General features: G+C 43.4%; 2 protein-coding genes across 11 annotated transcripts; one reads left to right on the top strand and one right to left on the bottom strand.

Moving 5' to 3' along the window:
- Positions 1–274: 274 nt before the first annotated feature.
- Positions 275–8,784, bottom strand: wdr5 (WD repeat domain 5). The gene is made up of 14 exons (XM_062554179.1): positions 8,622–8,784; positions 7,047–7,180; positions 6,511–6,619; positions 6,168–6,241; positions 5,927–6,016; positions 4,828–4,917; positions 4,512–4,595; positions 4,115–4,170; positions 3,866–3,912; positions 3,666–3,741; positions 2,799–2,832; positions 2,535–2,609; positions 2,336–2,423; positions 275–1,509 (listed from the first exon to the last, which is right to left on the bottom strand). The coding sequence occupies exons 2-14, from the start codon at positions 7,125–7,127 to the stop codon at positions 1,409–1,411; spliced, it is 1,005 nt and encodes a 334-aa protein (XP_062410163.1). The 5' UTR covers positions 7,128–7,180; positions 8,622–8,784; the 3' UTR covers positions 275–1,408.
- A 659-nt stretch (positions 8,785–9,443) lies between these two features.
- Positions 9,444–23,531, top strand: brd3a (bromodomain containing 3a). 10 transcript variants are annotated; one of them, XM_062553872.1, is made up of 12 exons: positions 9,444–9,575; positions 12,383–12,775; positions 13,626–13,763; positions 14,518–14,665; positions 14,956–15,149; positions 15,716–16,141; positions 16,565–16,693; positions 17,053–17,268; positions 18,017–18,079; positions 19,154–19,389; positions 20,727–21,007; positions 21,687–23,531. In XM_062553872.1, exons 2-12 carry the CDS (start codon positions 12,575–12,577, stop codon positions 21,800–21,802), a joined length of 2,148 nt encoding a protein of 715 aa, XP_062409856.1. In that variant the 5' UTR covers positions 9,444–9,575; positions 12,383–12,574; the 3' UTR covers positions 21,803–23,531. The 10 variants fall into 10 exon arrangements, with proteins under 10 accessions (XP_062409856.1, XP_062409855.1, XP_062409857.1 ...); XM_062553871.1 differs by having other exon boundaries at positions 9,469–9,575; positions 12,380–12,775; XM_062553873.1 differs by lacking the exon at positions 9,444–9,575 and adding an exon at positions 10,314–10,332 and having other exon boundaries at positions 12,380–12,775.
- Positions 23,532–23,933: the final 402 nt, after the last annotated feature.

The raw sequence follows: 23,933 nt of genomic DNA on the forward strand, positions 1-23,933 counted from the left end.
CCCCTGGTGAGGAGGACGAAAAAGAGCCAGGTGTGCACAACAAAATGACCATAGAACTTAAAATATACAGCATTACCCTTCACTATATTGTGCGGTAAATGACAATTATGAAACATGCATTCAAAGAAATTGACACTGCAGTATGTGCGTCCAACACACAAAGCTGCCGACGTTACGATTAGAATACAGATTATGCGAGACACTTTTTTTTAAAATACTACCGAGTACAAATATATGAACAAAAACATAAATTAAGGTTAAACTAACAACTCCGGAGTGAAAAAAAAAACTTTAATCTGATGCCATCTCTATTTACAATTACTAAGACAAGTCATAGCCACCCCTTGGTTCACTGTACGGTAAGCACCATTGAACAGGTTAACTGCTGTAGTATGCAGACATTGAACACTGGTTTGTTTCAAGGCTTCCTCTACAATTTTGACATTTAAAAAGCATTTTCGTCATCTATACTGGTGTCTGAGGGGCCTGCTGCCCTACAATTCTTTTCTGGTCATTTCTTCCAACTAACACCTGCTTATAAACCTTTTTTTTCCAATCTTCAAAGAACAAATGACAAAAAAGACCACTTAAAGGGACAGTACACAAAAAAGGGTAACCTAATGTGACACAAAGCGCACTTCTGGGTGTGGGAGTTCGATGGCTGTGTGAGTTGACCCCGTTACAGTTCATGCACAGCAGAGAGAGAAAAAAAAATAAAACACAACAAGGCTGAATCCTACAGAACACGGTGTGTGGAAGAGCTGTCACTGCAGATAAAAAGGGTTAAGTAAGTAAGACTCGAGTACATTTTTTTTTCTTCTTCATTTTGCTGTGTGGAGAGAAAAGCGGGACATCACTACGAGAAGCTGCTCGGGTGAGGCGCAGTGCGAGAAGTGCAACCCTCAAAGACGGACGAGTAAAAAGAGAGGAAGAAAAAAAGGGAGGGGGAAAAAAACATCCACCAGACAGTACATAAGGCCAAGAGAGAGAGAGAGAGAGACCAGGGAACAGAGAAGGAAACGGAAAGTGATTGTGTTGTAGTGCACAAGCGTTAGGTTGTAGAGAGTTGCGTGTGCGTGTATGTGCCTGTGTGTGTGTGTGTGTGTGTGTGTGTCTGTTTGTGTGTGTTCGCAGGAGCTAGCGGAGCTACGAGGAGGTGGTGGGGGGACGAGAGTTGTGCGATCGCGGACTGCTTCAGGACATGGTGTGCTCATGCGCTTCTCTCTGGGCCTTGGCTGATCTACCAGGCCTCCATCTGTCAAAAAAAGTCCTTTTTTTAATTTTCTTCTTTCATTTCTTTTCTTTTTTTTCTCTTATATACCCAAAAAATGAAACATACAAAAAAAAGAAAAAATAAAATAAGCCCATTGGAATCGGCACTCCTTCCCGGCAGGGCTGCTCGGAAAATTTAGCAGTCGCTCCTCCACAGTTTGATGGTTTTGTCGTTTTCTAACGCGGCCGAGGCGATGATGTTTTCTGTGGGGTGGCAGGCAGTGGCAATCACCACATCTGAGAGGCCAGAGGAGAAAGAGGAGGAAGAGAGAGAGGGAGTGGGTCAGCACGGGCGAGCAAACCGCGGAGTTGTAGCTCATAGCAAAACAAAAATGTCTGGACTTGTCTGACATTGTGACTAAAAACAGTGCCAACTGAAAGCTCATATGAGGTGGGGGGGTGGGGAGTTAGAGGAACCTTGTTGGTCTGTGATATCCAGAGGTGGAAAAGTCTAGCTTCAGTGAGTCAAAGTCTTACCACATATCTGTGCCAACCATTCACTTCAACCCGCTGATTCTAATTAGCACAATTAGCACAACTTTTCAGCTAGGGAGAGCAGCTAATTGGTGATATCGCCTGTGTTAAGTGTACAGGTAGAACCAATACATAGTTGGACTTTTACTTTCTGAAGCTGAAGTTTTCCACCTCTGGCGATATCTTTTCCAATGCTTCATGTGTTCATTTCAACTGGCCTTTACTTTCGTATATTAAATCAAGCAGACTTCACCTAGCCCCAGCCAGGCTTCACTGCCTTTACTGTCTCAAGACAAAGGCCGAGTTTTTTTCCCCCACAGACAGTTAGACAGCTCAATTCAGGGGATATGTAGCTGGCATTTCACAGGCCGTCTTAGGTTATTTACACAGACTCTTAAAATAAACTACAATTTTGGAGAGGAACGGAAATAGCCCTTTTTCATATCACACGACACGGCACATAAAACCTTACGGTGCAAGTAACAAAGAGAAGCACTTGACTTGACTTGCCTTAATCCAAAAATCACTTAGAGTAAAAATAAGCTACAAAAAAATGTACATCAATCTCAAAAGCCGAATCATGGCCTACCTGTGTGCCCCTGTAGTTTCTGTACAATCTCTTTGGTCTGCAGATTCCAGATGTAGACCATGTTGTCCTCGGAACCGGACACGATCCACTGATGGGGTGGGTCAATCACATGTTAATGTCACAGAATGCAGAACACCATCTATCCTTAGGTAAATGCCAAATCAATGTGTTAAGAGTGAGAGGGGGTTATTCCACATACCTTGCCACCTGTGACAGAGAAATTGGCAAATATGCAGTACTTCTCGTTTTTGTGTCCCGTGTAGGTCTTCAAGCACTGTAAGGCAGAGACAGGTTACAACTTACAACTGGTTCTGAGTGTTAGCAATATGCTTTTTAAACGTTTCCAGCTTCAATAACACTAAATGTTTCTTTAACTTGATATAAAGGTGTTTATGACATAAGGAAGTGTAGTTAAACAGCCAGATGGGTGCCTAGTTCACAATTTAGCAAAAATGAACCTCACCTTTCCTTTGCTGTAGTCCCAAAGTTTGAGAGTGCTGAAAACACACAGAAACATCAAATGTTGAGCCCAAGTGAAGCACAGCATACTCATAAGCATCTTGCAATATATAAGTGTGATATACGTGTGAGACTGGAGTTCAATGTATTGTTCTATATGCACACACAGACGAGAGCTTATTTTATGATGTGATCCTTCGTTTGCATTAGGGTTCATTTAATCAGGTCATCATGTCCCCTCAGAATTTAGTAGTGCTAAAATATACACACAGGAAGCTAGACACCACAAAGACAAATTCACAAGGGATGGGCAGTAACAAAACACTCCATCACAAGTAAACAGCGACTTGATACACAGCTCTCTAGATTTTGGTTTATGGGGGCTAACCAGAGCTTCAGACCATAATTAGCTTTTTTTTCCAGTCTGAAATGCTGGCGATGTCTTGCCTACGATAAAAGATGGAAAAGTGAAAACAGAAAGAGTACTATGGATAGATTTATTGATAACTGAAAATTGAAATGAAAAAAAAGCAAGGGCAACACACAATAAAAGGTAGTGTATCCTCCAGTATCACCTTCCAAATAATGATATTAAAAAGAAAAAAAAAAAAAATATATGATATGGTCTGAAGCTCTGTGGTCAACATGACCATGATCTTGGGTAAAATAATCACTGCAATAACAGCAACAGCGCTAACTATTAAGCTTATTTACTTGCATTCACTTCCGAAAGCCCAGAAATGAATACAAGTGATATCAGGGGTAGGAAAAAGCAACTGACAGCTTAAATGAAGCACAATTATTCAATTGCAGTATTTTAAATACTGATATGGCTTTACTGGAATAACATGACATTTTGCCTTTTACTTACTTGTCCAACGTGGCAGCCAGAATGTATTTACCATTGGGGGAGAATTTCACAAAAGACACAGGAGGGTTGTCATCATCTGTAATGAACAGAGGTTACATGAGTTTGCTATGGTATATCTGGGCTGGGGATTTTGCCATTGAAATGATCATGGATGGGTGAGGGTGGGTAGATAGCATCAAGGGGGAAAAATGTCCACTTACCAATTAGTGTTTTCAAACACTGACCAGATGCTGTGTCCCAAATTCGGCTGTTGAGACACACACACACACACACACACACACACACACACACGTCAGCAAGTTAGCCAGTTTATGAGTTCAGTTCCATTTGCTGTCTGTCTAGAAATTATTAAACATATTCATTCCTTTCATGTTACCACTGGTAGAATAACATTTTGTTTGCTAACCATAAAATGGGCAGTATGATGAAAGAGAAACCAGTTGACTCACCACAGGCCATCATAACTGCTGGACACAATGAGGGAGCCATCTCTGTTAAAGTGCACCTGGAACACATTACACAACAAAAAATGCTTTAGCTCTTGAAATGCCAATTATGCAAATAGGGGGAATCAAGTAGCGTGGCCACCTCCTCTCAGCTGCTCAATGAAGGGTCATTCTTTAAAGTGGACCGAACGTATCCTATGACTAATGGCATGGGAATTACCAAAAGCAAGGAAAAGACAGGGTACTGTACTTTGTGATTCATGCCTCAAAATGCAACAGTGATGACAGTTACTGGCCTAAAACATTACTAGACTATCAGTCAACAGGTGCCAGACAAGCAGAAGCCAGATGTCAAAAAACAAGCCTAACATCACAACTCAGCATCTTGATGAACACTTACAGCAGAGACCGGGTCTGAGTGGGCTGGTAGAGTCTTCAGGCACTTGCCCGTTTTCACGTCCCATATCCGCACGCTCTCATCAAACTAGAGGGAAACAGCACTAAATTAGCATGCGCTCACACACAGCGCGTGGTTTACCATCACACAACTGCTAACACAAACCACCATTGTGAATGGTGAATCCATTCATAGCTTATCTATACATTTCCTTTCCTGAGTCTTTGTGAGGTTCAAGTGTCAGCCTTTTGTATTATTTTTTGCAATAAGAACTGTAATGAAAGTACTATCAGGGGGGACATGTGAAAGTACTACTCACCGATCCCGACACGATCAGGTTGGACTGGGGGTTGAAGTTGCAGCAGAACACATAGTTGCTGTGGCCTTTCAATGTCTTCAGACACTTCCCCTGCAGACGGGAGAAAAATGGTGGAAAAACAAGGTTAGAACATCTCAACGAGCACCGCAATGCACCTTCTCACCAGTTGCCTGACAGCATAGGGCAAAAGAGACACGTTGTGCTGTTACTATGGTGACTCAAACTAAGTTCAATTTAGGCAACCGTAACCATAGCGATGAAGTTGGAATCACCGAGTACGCATCCAACTGTCTCACTCCTGCTATTCTCCTGTCTTATACACTGATAAGATATGAACCAAGATGATCATATACAATGGAAGTCAGTTTTGCAACAAAAATTTACTAAAAAAAATAAAGATAAGAGAATCATATTCATTGGCATTGATGTTTTCCAAACAAAGATAAGTTTTCAGCAAACAAGGAGGTTCTACAAGAGAAGCGCATCCATGTGTTCTGACTGTCAACCATTACTTCATTTGATTTATGCATATTACTTTTCAAAGGGACATTTTTGACAAGTTTAGTCTCCCCTCACTGCATTTTACCCAACATCTGTCCATTTGATAGCGTCTGAAGTTAAAAATAGTTCAACTATGCAGCACATGACAGCATTCACTGTCACTTTTATAACAGCAGCCCAATAACAAAAAGTTAGCAGCAAGAAGAGCAAACCTGCAATCTGCTACATGATCCAAGAAGTATTCACGATAACTTAGCAGTATCTGATCATTTACAATAGCAATTCACTTCAAATAACTTCACATCATTCCCACAGCAACAAACTAGCCTAAAAAACATAAAAAAAATAAAATGATAATACCATATATCCATCAGTATCTCCAAACAACCATAGCGCTACAGCATCTCTTGCCTGTCATAACGTGCATTATGTCTGGCCATTTTGAAAGATGCATCTGGTATAGTCCCTAACGCTGCCAAGGTCAGTCTAGTGAAGTGAATCTTTAACAAACCCAAGTACATACAGACCAAGAATGCATGAATGATATTGCTGGTAATGTTAAAAACTGATTGCCACACACACACACACACACTCTTACCGAGCTGACATCCCAGATCTTGAGAGTCTTGTCGTCAGAGGCTGACACCAGCAAGTTGGAGTCAGAAGACCAGGCCACGTCAGAGATTCCCTACATTTGAGAGGTTGAATGACACATGTTAAACATCTAGTCAAGATCAGAACTAAATAACTGGTTAGAATGGTCAAATTCAATATTAAATGTAGACACCACAAAACATGAATGAGTTTATGTGAAAAGAAAACAAACAATCCGAACTCACAAGCTTGTGTCCAGATATTGTCTTCTCAAACTTCCCATCGTATGCCCCCCATATTTTGATCAACTTGTCAGCAGCTGTTGAAATCAAAATGAGATGATAGATGAAATGATTATCACAAAATATCCCTTAGCACTGCATGCATCTGTAAGTAACACCTATGCAATCACTCCATGCACAGTTAAGAAATATTTCAGGAGACAAAAATGACATGTCTAGACAAACAGATTTGTTTCCCTTTGAAAACAAATTAAGCAAGAACTAAGTTTGGGTCACATCATTTACTTTAAAGTCTCAAATTGTATCCAATTCTGGTCCTAAAGAGAATGAATTATCGTATACTCACAGGAGCTGGCTAACCACTCTCCACTGGGACTGAACTTCACTGAGGAGACGGCTTTGGTGTGTCCAGCTAGCGTGAACTTCAGGGTGTAGTTTGGCTTCACCGGCACCGACTGGTTGGATGAAAGAAGGGAAGTTAAGACATAGGAGACATGTCTCATAGGGTTCAGTGCCTAATCTTGCCTTCAGGTGAATTCTGCATGTTCATGATAACAAAAAAGCAGGTATGGTGTGTGTCTGTGGGATTACCTCAGAGATAAGATTACTGGACTTTCACACATCTGCATAATACTGATTTGTCAATATCAGATTTACAGATTTCCTCCAATAACTGACATGCTAAAAGTAACCCTAAGGTACAATACCAAAATCTTAGCAAACTCACATGGTTCCCTGACAGTTAGGCAATTGACTACATGTGTGCATGTCAAAGAAAGAAAACGGCCTGCATAGCCCTAAGATTCACCAATGACAAGGTGGACAACGTATCCTTGTGTTTGCCCTGATGCATACTCAGGCAGGTGGAGATTAATTTAGTACCTTGCTCTGGCTGGCAGAGCCAGATGATGTCGACTGTGTTTTAGTGGCTTCGGTGTCTGGTTTCTTCTCCTCTGTTGCCATGGTGATGGAGCGGGGAGAATGGGTTTGTTGGAACTGGTTCCACGTCAGCCAGACTGCCAAAAAGAAACACACAGTGCAAACACATACACACTCACATGATTATGTCAAAGACAAAAGACAAAATAAGAAGAACTATCTAAAACTTCTCAATTTACAAACTAGGCCTATTATTTGTCCCATTATGTATGACGTTATCCTTGGATGCAACTTATATGCACCCTGACGCTAAACGGGCCATGCAATTCATATGTATCCAGATACTGTAGCTCTCAAGTCAATAGTCACAAAAGGCAGTGTAGATGACGCTAATCTAACTACGTTACTCTAAAGGCCCTGTGAAAACTAACTGGACCTCAAACATTAGTGATGACATTACCCATCACAACACAAAACCTTACACTTAATTATCAGTTAGATGTTCAACTACTAGCGTTTATACAGGTTAGCAGGTAAAGCAAATACGCACACCAACCATGCTTCACCTGAGATTCTCTTCTAACACCAACGTTGTAGCCATAACGTCATAGCCACTAAAGATGTGCATCAAACAGACAAAAGTCTCCAGACAACAGTACTATACAACAGCCAAAACCTAAGTATAACCCTCCTACCATACAACCCGAGTGAAGATTATGCCATCATGTTCAAAATAAATACATTCGCACTGGCCACCAATGTTAGCCCTAACCTAGCAAGACCAGGAGCTTACCACGTTTTGTAGCTAACCTACAAGTCACTGACATGAATCAAAATAACCCTCCCTAGATACACACACTGACAGGAATGTCTCACTTTTAAAAACTCACTTCTGATAGTAAAGTCTCAAAAGTGTCACCGTGCATTCATTTAATCTCGAAACCTCAAACAACGTTGGTTAGGATAGCTAGCTGTCGTGCTAACATCACTGTTAGCCACATTTGCTATCATTACCGATTCGCAAGCAAATGTCGCTACCACCGTGCACAGCAGTTATGCTAGCTCTCTTCTCTACATACATCGTCGGTTGTGTTGGGAAATTATTCAAACTAACGTTGCCTTCTAGAGACAACCAATTAACAAATACATCGTTTATGGTCGCGTAGATTTAAAAAAAATGCAAAGAGTTGAACATGTAAAAAAAACAATTAGCAAAGATTGGCTAGGCTACTGGCTTAGCAAGTCAGGCCTTCTGTACAGACTTAACAAGCTTGCGATCAAGCTAACACCAACCACTGATGATGGACATGAAGCGTCAATACCTACTACCGCTAACTCGGTAGATAACCTCGCCGAAAGGTGTAGTTGACCAGCTAAATGTGACTTTGTTATCAGAAGAAAAATGGCATTCACAACTGTTTAATGCACACGGCATGTAATGAGTGATGAAATTAGCAAGCCAGCCAAAGTAGCGACTGCTAACCTCCCCAACGTCCGAAGTTAACGTTGAATATTTTCTTTCATTTTCCACATGCACTGCCATAATCCATTCAAACAATAAAAAACAAGTCTACTCACGGTCGGGCCGATGATTGATCAAACGTCAAGTAGGTGCTTTATTCCGTGTCAATGGGAGGGCTCATTTAAGTAATATTTTACGATAATTTCTGCAAAGATTCGCTTTGTTTTGTACAAAGTAGAAGCGGATGAGCACTTCTTTTCGGCTTCAGCCTCAGGCGGGGAATGTGGCAGCAGTGTTCGACCACTTGTGCGCATGACTGGAATAGAGAGGGGGGGATACGGAGAGCGAGAAGGAACGAACCATGTATTTCATGATTTGCATCTTGACGCCTCTTACTTCTGTGGTTGGATTTGATCATAGAAATTAGCCCAAATTGTAATTACAAAGTAAATGAAATGCATTATGTTGGCTTTATTGAAGAAATAGCCCACGTCAGATGCGATCGTGTAATTGATGTGGTGATTTGTATCTGTCCACATGCATACATTTATGCAGGCTCTAAAGACCCTATTCGACAGGTCAAGTTGAACCCACATGATTGTGTCTGGCCTTTGTCCTACTGTTCTGAGTTTTTGTTTTCTTCTTCTTCGCATTAATAAAGGAACTTTTCGTCAAGCCAACTTTTAAGGCTGTATCAACTTCAATTCCCTGACATGAGACAGTAGTGGCCTTACTCAAGGATACAAATATGATTGCAATTTGATGTAAATGACACTGATACGTGTGCGTGTGTGTGTGTGTGTGTGTGTGTGTGTGTGTGTGTGTCGGGGGTGGGGTGGGGTGGGGTGGGGGGCGTTGTCTTGAGGCTTCACCACAAGGTGAGTTGCGTTGTATTTAGTAACACAACAACTGTCCATGAACGCACAACAAGGTCCGTGAAACAGCGCGCCATTGCGCATGGGCAGAGGACTTCTTGTACCTCATCTCTATGCTGCCCTAGCTCGGTGAAATAAAAGAGGAGCTGCCCGGACCACTAGCTACAAGCTAAACATCTCGGAGCTGTAAAAGAAGTAATATTTTGAAGTATTCATATTTATCCATGTTATATTCTGCTGAGTGACAATAATATCTAATTAATTTTCTCGTAGTTATAAATCTATTACTGATATTGTGCATGGCATGCTGTTTACTAGATAGCAATGTTTTCAACAATGCTTCGCCTGTGCATTGCAACAATAACGTTACAACAAAAGCCTGCCACGGGTCTTTAATGCGAAATATTGTCTATGTAATACAAAAATCGGTTCTGGTTCATTGTCTACGAAGACTCTGTGGGTTTGCTAAATTTTGGTATACTAACAAGCTCTTGGATTTAACATTAAATCTACGACGAAAATGAGACCGACTAGCCTCGAGCTAACTATATCGCTAGCGTGCTAAAGGCTAGGTACATCTGCCCGCCATCTTTTTGGTGAATGTAAAGCTAGAAAGCCTTGCTAGCTTTTTAAAAAGAACAGCAATGAAGGCTTGGCGCATCCACGGCCAGGTAGCAAGCAGTAGCTAATACGCCTCCAAAGAAAACATTTTCACGTCTGGTAATGTTACATCTGTTCTCATTATAATCACGGACTCGTAAACCAAGCTGTTATGGCGTGTTTTTGTTAGACACGAAACTTCTCGTTTGGTTCGTATTGCATTTAGGCACTTTTTAAATATTCCCTCGCAGATCTTGGAGCAGTGCTTGTTCCTTCCCCGCGCATGCGAACGTTAGCATGTTTGCTAGGTTATGTAGCTTGATAGCCTTTAGCCATCTGGCTTTGTATTGAGGTAAGTTAACTCAAGCTAACTCTTGCCAAATATATATATTTTTGCTAAGCATATTGTTGTGATGCTGCAAATTACATTTGTTTATTCAGTATGGAGAGAGCTCTGTTATTTCATGCATGCTTATTATACCACATGGTTCAGCCGTAGAATGAATGAGTGTAGACTTCGTTTCTTGTTAGCCAATTTCATGAGCTAATGTTGAGGTAACGTTACGGCCATTTGATTGTTTACGCGGGAGGTCATAAGCTGCACTGAGGTGCATGTCTGTAACTTTAACGTTAAGGGTAGCAGCTATACGTTTAACAATCTGCATTTGCACACAAGTCTGTGGACTTACTGTTGTGGTGTTCTTACTCAGCGTAAACTATTTTGAGACGAACTGTTCTTATTTATATGCAAAATGTACGATTTTACGGCACTTCGCGTGTTTCCCCCCCTACTTTTCCGTGTTGAATTCTTACTTTATTTGCTATTATAATAACGTTATAATGTCATCGCCTTCTTCACATGTTATTGTGGCTAGTTCTTGTGGATCCCCGCAATGTACATTAATATTTGAAATTGAAATATTGCGGGTAACGTTATTGTATACATGGAAAATATGTAACCTTATACCTTAGTTTCGGTATACTTTGTATATTTCCTTTCGAAGTGAATCGGTGTGATACTACCTTGCAATGTCAGACATGCATATGACGCTAACAGCAAAAACATCCGATATTGTGGTCGTTGTCAGATCTGGAGCAAACAGTTGCAATTTCTTGGCTTTGCTTTTTGTTAAGCTGTCAAAACGACATGTAATTGGATGTGAGGTTGTAGAAGGTGGCCTTTGGAGTAGGCTCATATTTGTTTTTCTTTAAATCATCCTCCCGTAAACATTTAAATGAGACAAAACACTGCAATATTGTATCTGATAAGTTGAAAATGATGCTGATGCTTCAGATGTTCAACAGAGGAGTTTAAACCAGCGGTTTGCCATATGGATGAATCACTTGGACTCCAGAATGACATTGAAATATCCTTTTCAGGAATATCCTCTGGCAGTCTTAGTCGGAGCATCTCTGTGTGGTAAATAGACCAGAATAGCTTCAAAAAGTAAATAGATGGCTTGTCCTAAATAGCTGCTTCATCATAATCAGCTGTGGCTCAGTAAAGAGGCCATTTGGCCATTGATGGTTCTGTAGTGGTTTGTGATAAATAAATAAATTAATAGATAAACCTTTCAATGAATTAGCTGGTGTAAATGAAGTCAGTTGATATTTGTACAGGTAGTCTACCCTGTCCTCACTGTGTGGGTGTGCTTTTATATATATATAAATGTAAGCTCTAGTGATGACACAGGAATAAAGAAGGGCACATTGCAGCCTTTTCTCCCCCCTCTCAATTCAATAAAACCGCCAAGGGCCTGAACTTGGCACGCTCGGGCTTATGACTGGGCCAGGCTTAGAAAGCTATTCAGTTGGTTCACATTTGAACCCTGATCTAATAGGTGACCCCCCTAGTACTATTGTCCCAGCTGAAAGCCTGATGCTACAGGAGGCAGTCTGAGCCCCAGCACCAATCAGACTGGTCCCCCAGGGACCCATCAGCCAGCTGTCCAGCTCGAGGTGGCGTGCTTGCCTTGCTGTTTAATAACACTGGACGTCTTTGAAGCTCTCTGCCCATTTGATATACATGTACACTCTCATGATTATTTTTAGTGTTTAGCTAAGTGTGTTTGATTTGCATATGCATGCAGGCTGATATTTAAATGACGTTGATTTGGAGGAGTTGTCCCTTTTGGTTATGACTGTTTTTTTTCCCCCTTCACTTTCTTTAATTGGTAGCTTGAAAATGCGACAGCTAAAGATGAGAAAAAATGTGACTGTCATGTTATTTAAAATGTTATGTATATTTCTGTGTTTGAGGATTAATTAATTATAATGCCTGTAATATGTACCCACATACTACTTTTTTTTTTCTTGGCACACAAAAAATGGCTTCACATGTCCTTTTTATTATTGATGTTTTGGTTCTCACCTGCCTGTTGCTTTCTCTTGTCTTTCAGCAGTTGCAGAGACAGCCCCTGCCGTAGGATGTAGTCCCCATCAGATCACGGCAGAGCAGACAGACAACCAGAACAAGCGCCCCCCAAAAAACCCACCACCACCTCCGCATCTGCCTCGCGCAGAGGTCGCAGTCCTCCTCGCTACGACAACGTTCCCCTTCCCCCCACCCCTTCCCGTTCCCCCCGATCACCAGCATGTCCGCCGTCACCTCGGCAACCCCAGCCCCGCCCACTCCCACAAACCCCCCGCCCCCTGAGGTGACCAACCCCAGTAAGCCGGGCCGGAAGACCAACCAACTGCAATACATGCAGAATGTGGTGGTCAAGACACTGTGGAAGCACCAGTTCGCATGGCCCTTCTACACGCCAGTGGACGCAATAAAACTTGGCCTGCCGGTGAGACCTGAAAACTCTGATTTCATGTTTATCTAGTACATGCATGTGGGTTCCACCAGTCTAATAGGTGTCGTTGATGTTGAGTAGAAAGCAATCAGTGGTGGTGTTAACAGGAGTTGGATAGGAAGCTGTTTTGGTCATTTAAACTGAAGTTGCACCTGTAGAGTTTGTGAAAACAATTTAAACTTGTTGATGCCTTTTTTAGAAAACATGTAGTCATTGTATTTATGCAGGAGCAGGGCAGCACTTACAGTACATACGCAATGTGATGCTATCTAGGAAAACCCTTCACATGGTGCAAACGTAAATCCTTGATTTCAACCCTCTCTAGTGGAATTTCACCAACTTATGATTCTGATACCATCCTACAATATCCAAGATCTTGGAAAGACTTTATCCAGAATTTTGCTAGGGGACAGTGTTCAGATTGTGGCTAGGATGGTATCAGAACCTTAAGTGGGGAAAATTTGTACCATGTCAAGAGTTTTCCCAGATTGCAGCACAAATGAGGAACAAATAAAATAGCAATTATACATATTTACAGATGTATGTATTTGAATGTCCAAATGATGCTGCATGATTGCAGATGTTGAGTAGGCTAGTGTCAGGAAATGCTTGATTGTGTGATTTGTAACTGCTTTTTTCCCACAACTTGTTCTGTCAGTGCAGGGCTTACGCAATCATGTCAAAGTATCTTCAATTGGAAGAAGAAGGAAATAAAACGCACTTCCTTTTGATGCATGTTTTCACAGAGGCAGTCGAAAGTGAATGTGGCTTGAGGGTTCGTTTTAACAATGAGGTACATTAAGTCCCACGTCTCTAATCACTGACCTGGGTAATTGTCTTCCAGGATTATCACAAGATAATCAAGAACCCCATGGACATGGGCACCATCAAGAAGAGGCTGGAGAGCGCCTACTATTGGAGCGCCAGCGAGTGCATGCAGGATTTCAACACCATGTTCACCAACTGCTACATTTACAACAAGGTGAGTGGATCCTACGGTCCGTGGAGCATCGCACAGAGCTTGTGTGTGTGATGCAGACTTTGCAGGGTTTGTTATTTAGTGACGTGATGGGTGGGTCTCATTCAAGTGTTGCGTTCCTTTTCATTTCATTTCGTTTGGCAGGCGCCCACACTTTCCTTGACCCCTTCATTTAGCAGAAATGCCTCTTTATCAAAATGTGAGAAAGAGATCGTTACTGACAGGGAAAAAAAAGAATGACTCACAAGTCATCCTTTGTATAGAACTTGCCATGGCAACAGACGAAAGGCTTTCTGAGTGGTTGCTAGGTTTCTGAGGGGTGATTCACCAAAATGAAAATTCTTGGCTAAAGCAGAATTTCTGTTATTATTGAGCATTAAATTCCGAAATAACATTCTGCCCCTTTTGATAATTACTTCTGTATTCTCTAATAAGCCATTTATTTCACTTTTTAAAACTGATTTGATAACTTCATTGAATTGCAAAACGGTGTGAAACTTTTGAAAAGAGTGTTTTACCAAATTGACAGTAAATAAATTGATGGATAGGTAAATCAATTGAGTTTTTGTCTGTCTTCATGCAAATCTTCAAACAACTACTTGACCAGTTGTTGATTGCTGAATTGTTGAAGAGTTTTGAGGTTCTCTGGCACAACTTAAACTTGTCATCACACAAATATTCAAAACCTGCCCTCTGAACACTTTTCAACAAACTTTTTCTAAAATCTGATTTCTCTCCCCATCTCTCCTTCAACCAGCCCACAGACGACATCGTCCTCATGGCTCAGGCCCTGGAGAAGATTTTCCTGCAGAAGGTCGCCCAGATGCCCCAGGAGGAGGTGGAGCTCCTTCCACCTGCCCCCAAGGGCCCTAAAGGGCGCAAGCCGCCTGGACCGCCCGGATTAGGTATGCCATGGTTAATTCCCTCCGCCAAGGAGGTTCTGTTTCTATCGGGTTCTGTCTCTGTCTGTTTGTCTTGTTTGTTTGTTTGTTTGTTTGTTTGTTTTGTTTTTTGTTTTGTTGGCGGAGGTCTGTGCTCTCGGAGTGCTTTTCTAGTTTCTGCTGTAATTGGGATTTATTCCATTCCATCCCTAAGTTACTGCAAATAACAGCAGTTCGGCTGGAGTAATCACCTTTGTGCCCATGGGTTGTCTTTGAAACATTCTTTTTAACAAGTGTTTCTCGCGTTTCCGCAGGTGGCCAGCAGGAGGCAGCAGTGTCGTCGCCCTCTCCGCCAGCGTCCTTCCCAGGCACCACGTCTCCGGGCCCCCAGACCCCGGTCATCTCGTCTGTGCCCGTGGGCTCCATCACCGGCAACATCCCCTCCACGCAGAACGCACAGGCCACGCCCATGATGCCAGTGGGACCACCTGCTCAGCCCATCGTCAAAGTGAGACCCGTGTTTCTGCCTACAGTCATTTCCCGTGTATAAGCCGCATTGTGTTCTAGCCACAGGGCAGTGTTTTATGCAAGTTAAAAGAAACAAAACAATAATAACACCATATTAACTGTCTCTGTGTATCAACCTCATAGCGGAAGAAATTTTGCAGAATCAATGTATAAGCCGCGGCTAATAGTCGGGAAATTACGGAAATGTTTTTTTCTTACCGCAGTACTAGCTGTTTGAGTGGTGAGGTCAAGAAATCTGTGGATGTTAAAATATATTGTATGTGTTCTGTTTTGTGAGTAGCACCTAGTGAAACTTATGCTGATGGTGCCAAAGACCATCTACTGAGTAATGTTCCTCGGCAATGTTCCCGAGTATGGTTGACCTGGCACATTCCATTTGATATTTGGGCAACTTTTCTATTCATTTTATTTAATTAAGTCATAAGTAATGGTCATCCAATTAGAACAAATGGAACTGGTTAAGCGGTTGCCCTGCAAAGTTTCTCTAAAAAGTTTCTCTGTGTGTGGGACTCGCTTTTAAAATGTCCATCTGAATTCCCTCTGGAGCTCCCTCAGAAGAAAGGGATCAAGAGGAAAGCGGACACCACCACGCCCAACACCTCCGCCATCACGGCCAGCCGCGGCGAGTCGCCCACGCCGCTCTCCGACGTCAAGCCCCCCCCCGCCGGCGGCGGCAAGCCCGGCCCGCGACGCGAGAGCGTCCCCCGGCCCGTCAAGCTGGCCAAGAAGGAGGCGGAGGACGGCGGCGGCGGCGGCGGCGATCTGGGCGGGCAGCACGGCGGCGGAGGAGGCGGCAAGCGCTCGCGTCTGACCGAGCACCTCAAGCACTGCGACAACATCCTGAAGGAGATGCTGTCCAAGAAGCACGCCGCCTACGCCTGGCCCTTCTACAAGCCCGTGGACGCCGAGGCGCTGGCCCTGCACGACTACCACGACATCATCAAGCATCCCATGGACCTGAGCACGGTCAAGGTAGGGGCGCTGCGGTCATTTCCTGTGGATTTCGCCGCATTGTGTATATAAGCCGAATATGCCAGTTAAAAGAAACAAAAGCATTTTAATTCCGTATTAACTGCCCCCCAAGTATTAACCTCAAGGCTGAAGACATTTTGAAAAATCAATGTATAAACCACGGCTAATAGTCGGGAAATGACGGTGACCTGGAAGGGTGTGGGTGGAGGTCTCGGCGAAAGCTCCTTTGGGATAGCTTGAGTGTGGATGTTTAAATATTTAATTTACTTATCAAGTGAATTACCACGGTGAACATGAGGCATGGAATCCTTGATGAACTTCAACATTCATTATAGAAGGAAGTTGATTATCTTTTACAGGTCATGATCATGTCAATGACCAATAAGGTTTCATCTTCTCGCCCCTCTTTCTTTATTGTTGCAGAAAAAGATGGACGGTCGGGAGTATACGGACGCACAGACTTTTGCTGCAGATGTCCGATTAATGTTCTCGAATTGTTACAAGTATAACCCGCCAGATCACGAGGTGGTCGCCATGGCCAGGAAGCTACAGGTACGTACAGGTCACACACCTGAGCAAGCAGGGGTGTGGAGGAGTCTTCAATGCAAAGTTTTAAGAAAAACAATTAGCTTTTGTTATGGCACTTCAAGGTTTGGTCATTTGATTGAATGCTGTTGCTGCTTTCTATGTGTATTTCTGATGTCTTGCCTTATAGCCGAGTTTGATGTGTTGATATTCAGCTTTTTGTAAGTATTGAAATGTAATGGAATCAATGAGTGTTTCATTGTTTGTGTCTCTTTTTGGATGTTTTGAACACATTTTTGAAATGTTTCCTATGGTTAAGCAGACTGATAGGAGTGCTCTTCTTTCGTGCTGTGTGTGTGTGTGCGCGCGTTTGTGTGTGTGTTTAGGATGTGTTTGAGATGCGCTTCGCCAAGATGCCGGACGAGACGGCGCCGCTGAGTCCGAGCGGCGGTGGCGGCGGCGTGGCGGGCGGCCCCGTGGTCAGCAAGAGCACGGGCAGCAGCGGCAGCAGCGGCGACTCGTCCGACGACGACAGCTCCGACTCCGAGGAGGAGCGCGCCACTCGCCTGGCAGAGCTGCAGGAACAGGTGGGTGCTGAACAGGTGGGTTTCACAAGACCGAGGACCGACGATAACAAAAAAAAGTACCCCAAAGAAATGACAAAAAAAAACACAACAGCTGTTCTTCCTTTCCCTCTACCTCCTTTTCCTCCTCTTCCTTCTCCTCTAATATCTGGGCGTTTCCACTTTCAGAGGGTTGGATCGCAACCTTATCCCAACCTGAACCCCACACCCCTCCGAAAATGCACATGGGCCAGGCCTAAGCTTTGACACCGCCTCCTCCTCCTCCTCCTCCTCCTCCTCCCCCCCCCCCGCCCCCCCCCCCCCCCTCCTCTCTGCACTTTACCCTTTTTCCTGCTTTCTGCGGCTGGAGGGATTGGCCAAAGTGGTTGGCCAATAAGTTGCCTCTCACCTGACGGCTAGCCCCTCCTTTTACCTGCTCTGCTTTCAGCTTTGATTGGTTATCGCTTTGCCGTCTCCCTGTCAAAAAAAAGCTAAAGATTTAGCCCTCTGCTGCCGCTTGGAAACAAAAAAAAATTAGCATTTTTTTGTGGTACCAAAATTCCCCCAAACTATGCATTCTCCCCCAGCAATATCCTAAAGACATGGCTTCAGTTTAGAACCACTACCCCCCCTCCTTCCCCACCAACCCTTCCCCTGGTCACGCATGGCTTATTTGCCCCCCTACCTTTCGTTTTTCTCTCTTTTTTGTGTTTAGCGTAAGAAACGTTTCTTGTTCTGAGTTGTGTCCATGCATCCCCCTCCCCTTACTCTCGTTTGGCTTTCTCAGCAGCGGTTGTCTGAAAAGAAGCCCATTGCTTGCAGGCGGGGGAGTAAAAACGGGTTACATCAGGTGATCTGCCTCTCACCCCACCTATGCATACACACACATTAGCTTCTCCCCCCTGTTAGCCTCCCCCAGCCAATGATCATCATGTTATATGAGTGGCGATAGCACACAGCACCAAGTGTGCAGCAAGCCCTCAGTGGTGGCTTTTTGAGTTCTTAGCAAAGAGCAGTAGAGGGCTAAATGCTTAGCTGGGATGGGATTTGTTGGGGAGCACTGTGCTAATTTCTAAAGATTGTATAAATGTTTTGAATAAATTTGTGTGTGTGTGGTACGTGAGCATGTATGTGTATGAAAGGACATGTGTTGCGCATATTGAGCCTGGTTCATGTGGACTTGGCTGGTGTCTCATAGTGAACTTGGCTCGTGTGTCATTATCAACATTAAAATGGCCAGCGAGAACACTGAGCAGTGTGTTTATCAGCCAGATACATTTCAATGCAAGTTAGTAGTTTAGCAGGGAGGGTAATGTCATGGGCCTCTTATTGAGAGTCATTAGTATTCACTACACTTGACTGAACCTTACAAGTATGGAGTTAGTATACTGTTTTGATCATGTGATCTCAAGAGTGAATTTTAGAGTGAAGCCCATAAAATATTGCACATATAGTACATAAGTAAAGTACATTTAGTTATGTATTTGTCTAAATGGTTTACAGGACAATTATTTCTTAGAATTTTTACATTTTGTAATCCATAGCCATGATTAACCTTTCTCCGCAGTCACCGAAGTGCTTATATGGCCCTTGCCAAGCAGCCTGACTGTGTTGCCCTACAGTTTGAATGTTTTTTATTTTATTTTTTTGTTTGTTTTTATTATTATTATTTTTTAAAATGAATATTGATTTTTAGATGATGTGATCTGAAGCCCAAGGCCACAAAACTGTCGGACTGAAGTCTTCCCTCAGAGAAGCTGGCACAGCACACTTCCCCTCTGGGGTTCACACTGACACCTGCTGAGCTTTTTAAAGCCTATCAGCCGCAGCCTGCATTCCAGGAACCATGAGTTGACTGTGTGTGCGTAGTGTTCCGCTCTCCAAAGGTGCCTCTCTCACACGCTCCCTCCCTCTCTGTCCCCAGCTGAAGGCCGTCCACGAGCAGCTGGCCGCTCTCTCTCAGGCCCCCGTCAGCAAACCAAAGAAGAAGAAGGAGAAGAAAGAGAAGGACAAGAAGAAGAAGGAGCGCGACAACAAGCACAGCAAAGCCAAGCCCGAGGACGACAAGAAGGCCAAGCCGGGCGCGGGGCAGCCCGCCAAACCGGCCCAGCAGAAGAAGGCCCCGTCCAAGAAGGCCAACAGCACCGTCCCTGCCTCCAGGTACGACTGCCTGGTCACATGGGCATTTGGCCTGTACAACCGACGTCACGGGCCCAACACGTTTTTTCGCAGCCAGACGGTTTTTGAAACTTGTGAATTTGGTTGTCATGACCTCCGTTTTAGCAATTGTAAAACAAAATCGCTGAACTTTAACAGAGTAATTACTGTAGCTGTGCAGCAAGATGATATTTTCAAGGGTAATGTCCAGGCTTCGGCAAGAAATAGGATTTGATTAGGTTGATGTAACAAGCCAGTATTAAGATGACCGTTTTCTTAAAGGCTACTCAAAATAGCTGGGGGAAAAAGTTTATTTTACTGTCTATGGAGAAAAACATGTGAATCTGAAAGCCGTTGGACCTGGAAAGAGATTTATTATCCCATTATTACATCATCACTTAGTAACCGTATTTAGGGTGCGTTCGTAAATTGCACTCCGAGCGCTCCGAGCACACTCTGAAACTTTTTTAACCGTTCGTAAATTCAGAGTGTGGATGGAATTATCGTTCGTTTATTCAGAGCGTCACACTCTCGGAGCGCCCAGAGCGTACTCTGGCACTCCAGCTGAAAGGACAGAGTAGCAGAGTGTGACGTCACATCAGTCAGCTAGTAACGAATCTAGTTACCTACGTAACGTTAACAGGTTAGCATTTTAGTGCTAGTGCTAGAAGAACGTTTCCAACTTGACATTACAAGCGTTGCTCATCAAGATTATGTAGACGGTTTAAATAACTGCTCTCACATTGTTCTTCATCATCACTGTCAAGAAAGCTCTTGCATAAGTGGAATTGAGTTTTGAATAATACATAAACCCTGTTTCAAAAGTGCCGTAGTGGCGTCCATATTGTAAACATAAACACAAATAATCGTTCGTAAATTCACTGGGAGTTAGAATGCTCGTCTTTTTCGAACTGCAGAGCGTTATTCTATTTTTCAGAGTGTCAGATTGAATTTACGAACGCACCCTTAGTAACCGTATTTGATAACCATAAATGACCGTACGTACAATCAACACAGGTAGGAGAAGAATACCATAATGGAGGAGACAATAGCTTGACCATTAATGAGCTCACCAGTCTCTTGAGAGATTTGTCGACTTGGAATACTTGTTATTCATTGGCACGCATGTCATGTAGCCAAAGTAATGCTGAGAAATAGAAATTCACAATGTCCCTCATGCTGGTCTTTCCTGTCTCGGGTTCAACCCCTCTCTGTCGTGCGTCTCTGAAATAGAAACGGAAGCTCTCTGCTTCTTCTATGCCGTTATCACAGAATCGGCTGCATTTTCTAATAACTCCCTTAACGTTCTCTCCTTCGTCTTTTTCTGTCTCGTCTCCTAGGCAACCAAAGAAGGGCGGGCGCACGGGCGAGACGGACGAGGAGGAGGAGTGCCTCCCCATGACGTACGACGAGAAGCGGCAGCTGAGCCTGGACATCAACCGGCTGCCGGGCGAGAAGCTGGGCCGCGTGGTCCACATCATCCAGACGCGCGAGCCCTCGCTGCGCGACTCCAACCCCGACGAGATCGAGATCGACTTTGAGACGCTCAAGCCGTCCACGCTGCGCGAGCTGGAGAAGTACGTCAAGTCCTGCCTGCAGAAGAAGCAGAGGAAACCGCTACGTAAGTCTCCCCAATGTGTACACGTACACACACACACACACACACACACACACACACACACACACACACGTGTACACACACACACACACACACACACGGGTACATAATCAAAGCAGATAAATCAAAGATGACGATGCCTTTTCATAGGACATAGAATCACTTATTACTGTTAGCAGACGGTCAGTGAGGCATGCTATCTTGGATTTAATGATAATTAAGTCAGAAGATACTCAAGGTGTAAATAAGGTGCAATGTGTTTTTCTGATTTTTTGGGGGGGGTTTTTTGTGTCTAGCAATATTTTAAATGTCAGAACACAGACTTCTATAGCAAGCACTTTCTTTCTTAAACACACACAGCTCTACTAATTTTGCTGGATGTACAACCTGTTTAACTAGCCTCTTGCTGTCGCTACAGCCCACGGCTGTGCCTGCAGGGCCTTCAATTAGTTATCAAGGAGAGCTTGATGGGCCAGTTTTCTTTTCAGGTGATTAGGTGGTGTTGCCAGTCCATTGTGTCTCGATGCCTCCAGGGCATCTTCACAGTTGGTTTGGCTGTGTTTCAACGTGTTTGTGTGAGAGTGTTAACCACTATGTTTGTTTCCTTCCTTCCTTCCTTCCTTTCTCCTGTCTCCGCCTCTCCCTCCGTCCACCCCTCCGCCCGTCCTCTCTGCCGGTGCAGAGAAAGGCTCAGGGCCCGGGTCCGGCCCGTCTCGTGCCAGTGGCAGCAGCAGCTCTTCGGACTCGGGGAGCAGCAGTTCCAGCGGCTCCAGCTCGGACAGCAGCGACTCTGACTGAACACACACACACACACACACACACACTCATAAACAAACACAAATGCACGCACGCACACACACATACACACACATACATGCCCCCTCCCCTCACTCAGCCCCAGACCCCTCCATGGGAACTGCTCCTTTTTACATTTATTTTACTTTTGACTCCCTGTCCTTGGGTTTTTTTTTTTTTTTTTAAACATTGTATTCATGGTTGTTTCACCCCTGCCCCCTTCACCCCTCCTCCTCCTCCTCCCCTCCTTTCTCTTGAGACTCATTTCTTATGAGAGAAAAGAAAAAAAAACAACAATAAACAAAAGAAAACAAACAAAAAAAGGACGGCGTAAAGGGACATTTGCAAGCTTTTTCAGTGGATTTTCTTTTTTTTTTTTTTGTCCTGAGGAAAAATCAAATCAGAGAAACATGGAAAGTGTAAGATGACTATTTTCACTGACTTTCAAAAGGGATGCCCTCCCCCCTCCTCCACCATCAACCAAACATAATTCTGTACACCTACACAAAGAACATACAAGAGCATTTTTAAGTATTCTTGGATGAAAAGAAAAAAAAAAAACAATTGTTTCCTAATCTTTTTTTGTATTATTATTATTGTGGAAAGAAAATGTACTCCTTGCTGTCAATTTTGCAATGCCATCTCTTGGGGATGTGGTTAGGACAAAGGTGAGAACCTGTTGTCACCCACCATACTCTGCGCTGTTCCCCAATGCCCTCCAGACCCTAATGTCACACAGAGACTCACTTGCTTAAGTCATAGCCTCCACGCCTACCATTCTAGCCCATCATTGGAGATGTATGTAGATTTCACTTTGATTAGTTGTATGCCAGTTCTCAATTAACTGAAATGGGGTAGACTATACGTTAGCAAGATAAAAACAAAAAAAACCCTCTCTCCTCAACTTACACACCAGGCTTGTTTGGTTGCAGTTTATCTCCAATGCAGTATGAATCATGGTTTTAGACTTGAGCTGTATTGTCAATGAAATACCACTTACTACCAGTTGGGGGCGTGCAGTGATTGGAGATTTCTTTTTTTTGGGAGGCCCTATTGAACTCCTCTCTAGTGTGTGTTTGGTGAGAATGGAATAGGGTTTCCTCGTTTATTTTTGTGGACGTGTATGTGAGCACATGGGGGTTTCTGGAGGGGGATGGGAAACGGCAGCCAGTGGGTGGTCAGACAGGGTGGCAGATCTCAAGACAATGCTAATTTATTTCGGTCGTTCCGTTAGACTAGACTAGAGACGAAAGCTAGTTCAAGAAAACGACCGGCCTCGTTGTCAAATCGCAGTTGAGCGGCTCAAGGAAAGGGTATGAATGTGTGTCTGATAGTTATGCTAGAAACTGTATTTGTAGACTTCCAAGTGCTTCAAATATTTCTCCATTGTATATTGTTTCCTCTTATTTCCCCACTTGTAGAAAGAGATTTTTTTTTTTTTTTTGTCTTTTGAGAAGTATGAACCACTAGATGTGGTGTTTGGTGTGTGTAAGTATGTGTGTGTGTGTCCACAGGCATCAGTATCAATGGTCTGTCATCTGCAGATGAATGTATTCATCCCAAGCAGCTCTTTGTACCCTTTATGGTCATTTCACAGGTGTACAAGTGGCAAAGAACATGATCAACTTTCTCTGAATCCCACCTTCTCTTTTTGTACTTGTAGACAACCAAACTCTTTTTGAATCCCTACCCCACCCTCCACCCCAGTAGTTATCATTTCTACCCCCCCCCCCCCCCCCCCCCCCCCTTTCTTGTAGAATAAGAAACAATTTGCTGAATCAGAGTCTTCCTCTCAAAAATGCCATCAATTTATAAGTTCTTCAGTGTCAGTTGTAATGCCTTTGTTTATGTGGGCGAGTGAAATGTTCTGCAGTTGACACTGTTTTAAAGTCACTCTGTCTGGCACAGTGAAATACACGTGCCCCATACTCTGTGCCACAATCTCCTGCCCAAACCAGCTTTCAGAGGTTTTTCCAAAGGAGGATTTTCATGCATATTTGGATTGGGCCAACACTCATTTGAATACACAGATATCAGATTATTTTCTTGTTCTGTTCAATACAATTGACATTTTCTGGGCAAGATGGTCATAGAACACTAAAAATATTTTATCAGACGTGTTATTTTGAAATAT

This window comes from Sardina pilchardus, chromosome 14 (assembly GCF_963854185.1).
Source record: "Sardina pilchardus chromosome 14, fSarPil1.1, whole genome shotgun sequence".
NCBI classification, from domain to species: Eukaryota; Metazoa; Chordata; class Actinopteri; order Clupeiformes; family Clupeidae; genus Sardina; species Sardina pilchardus.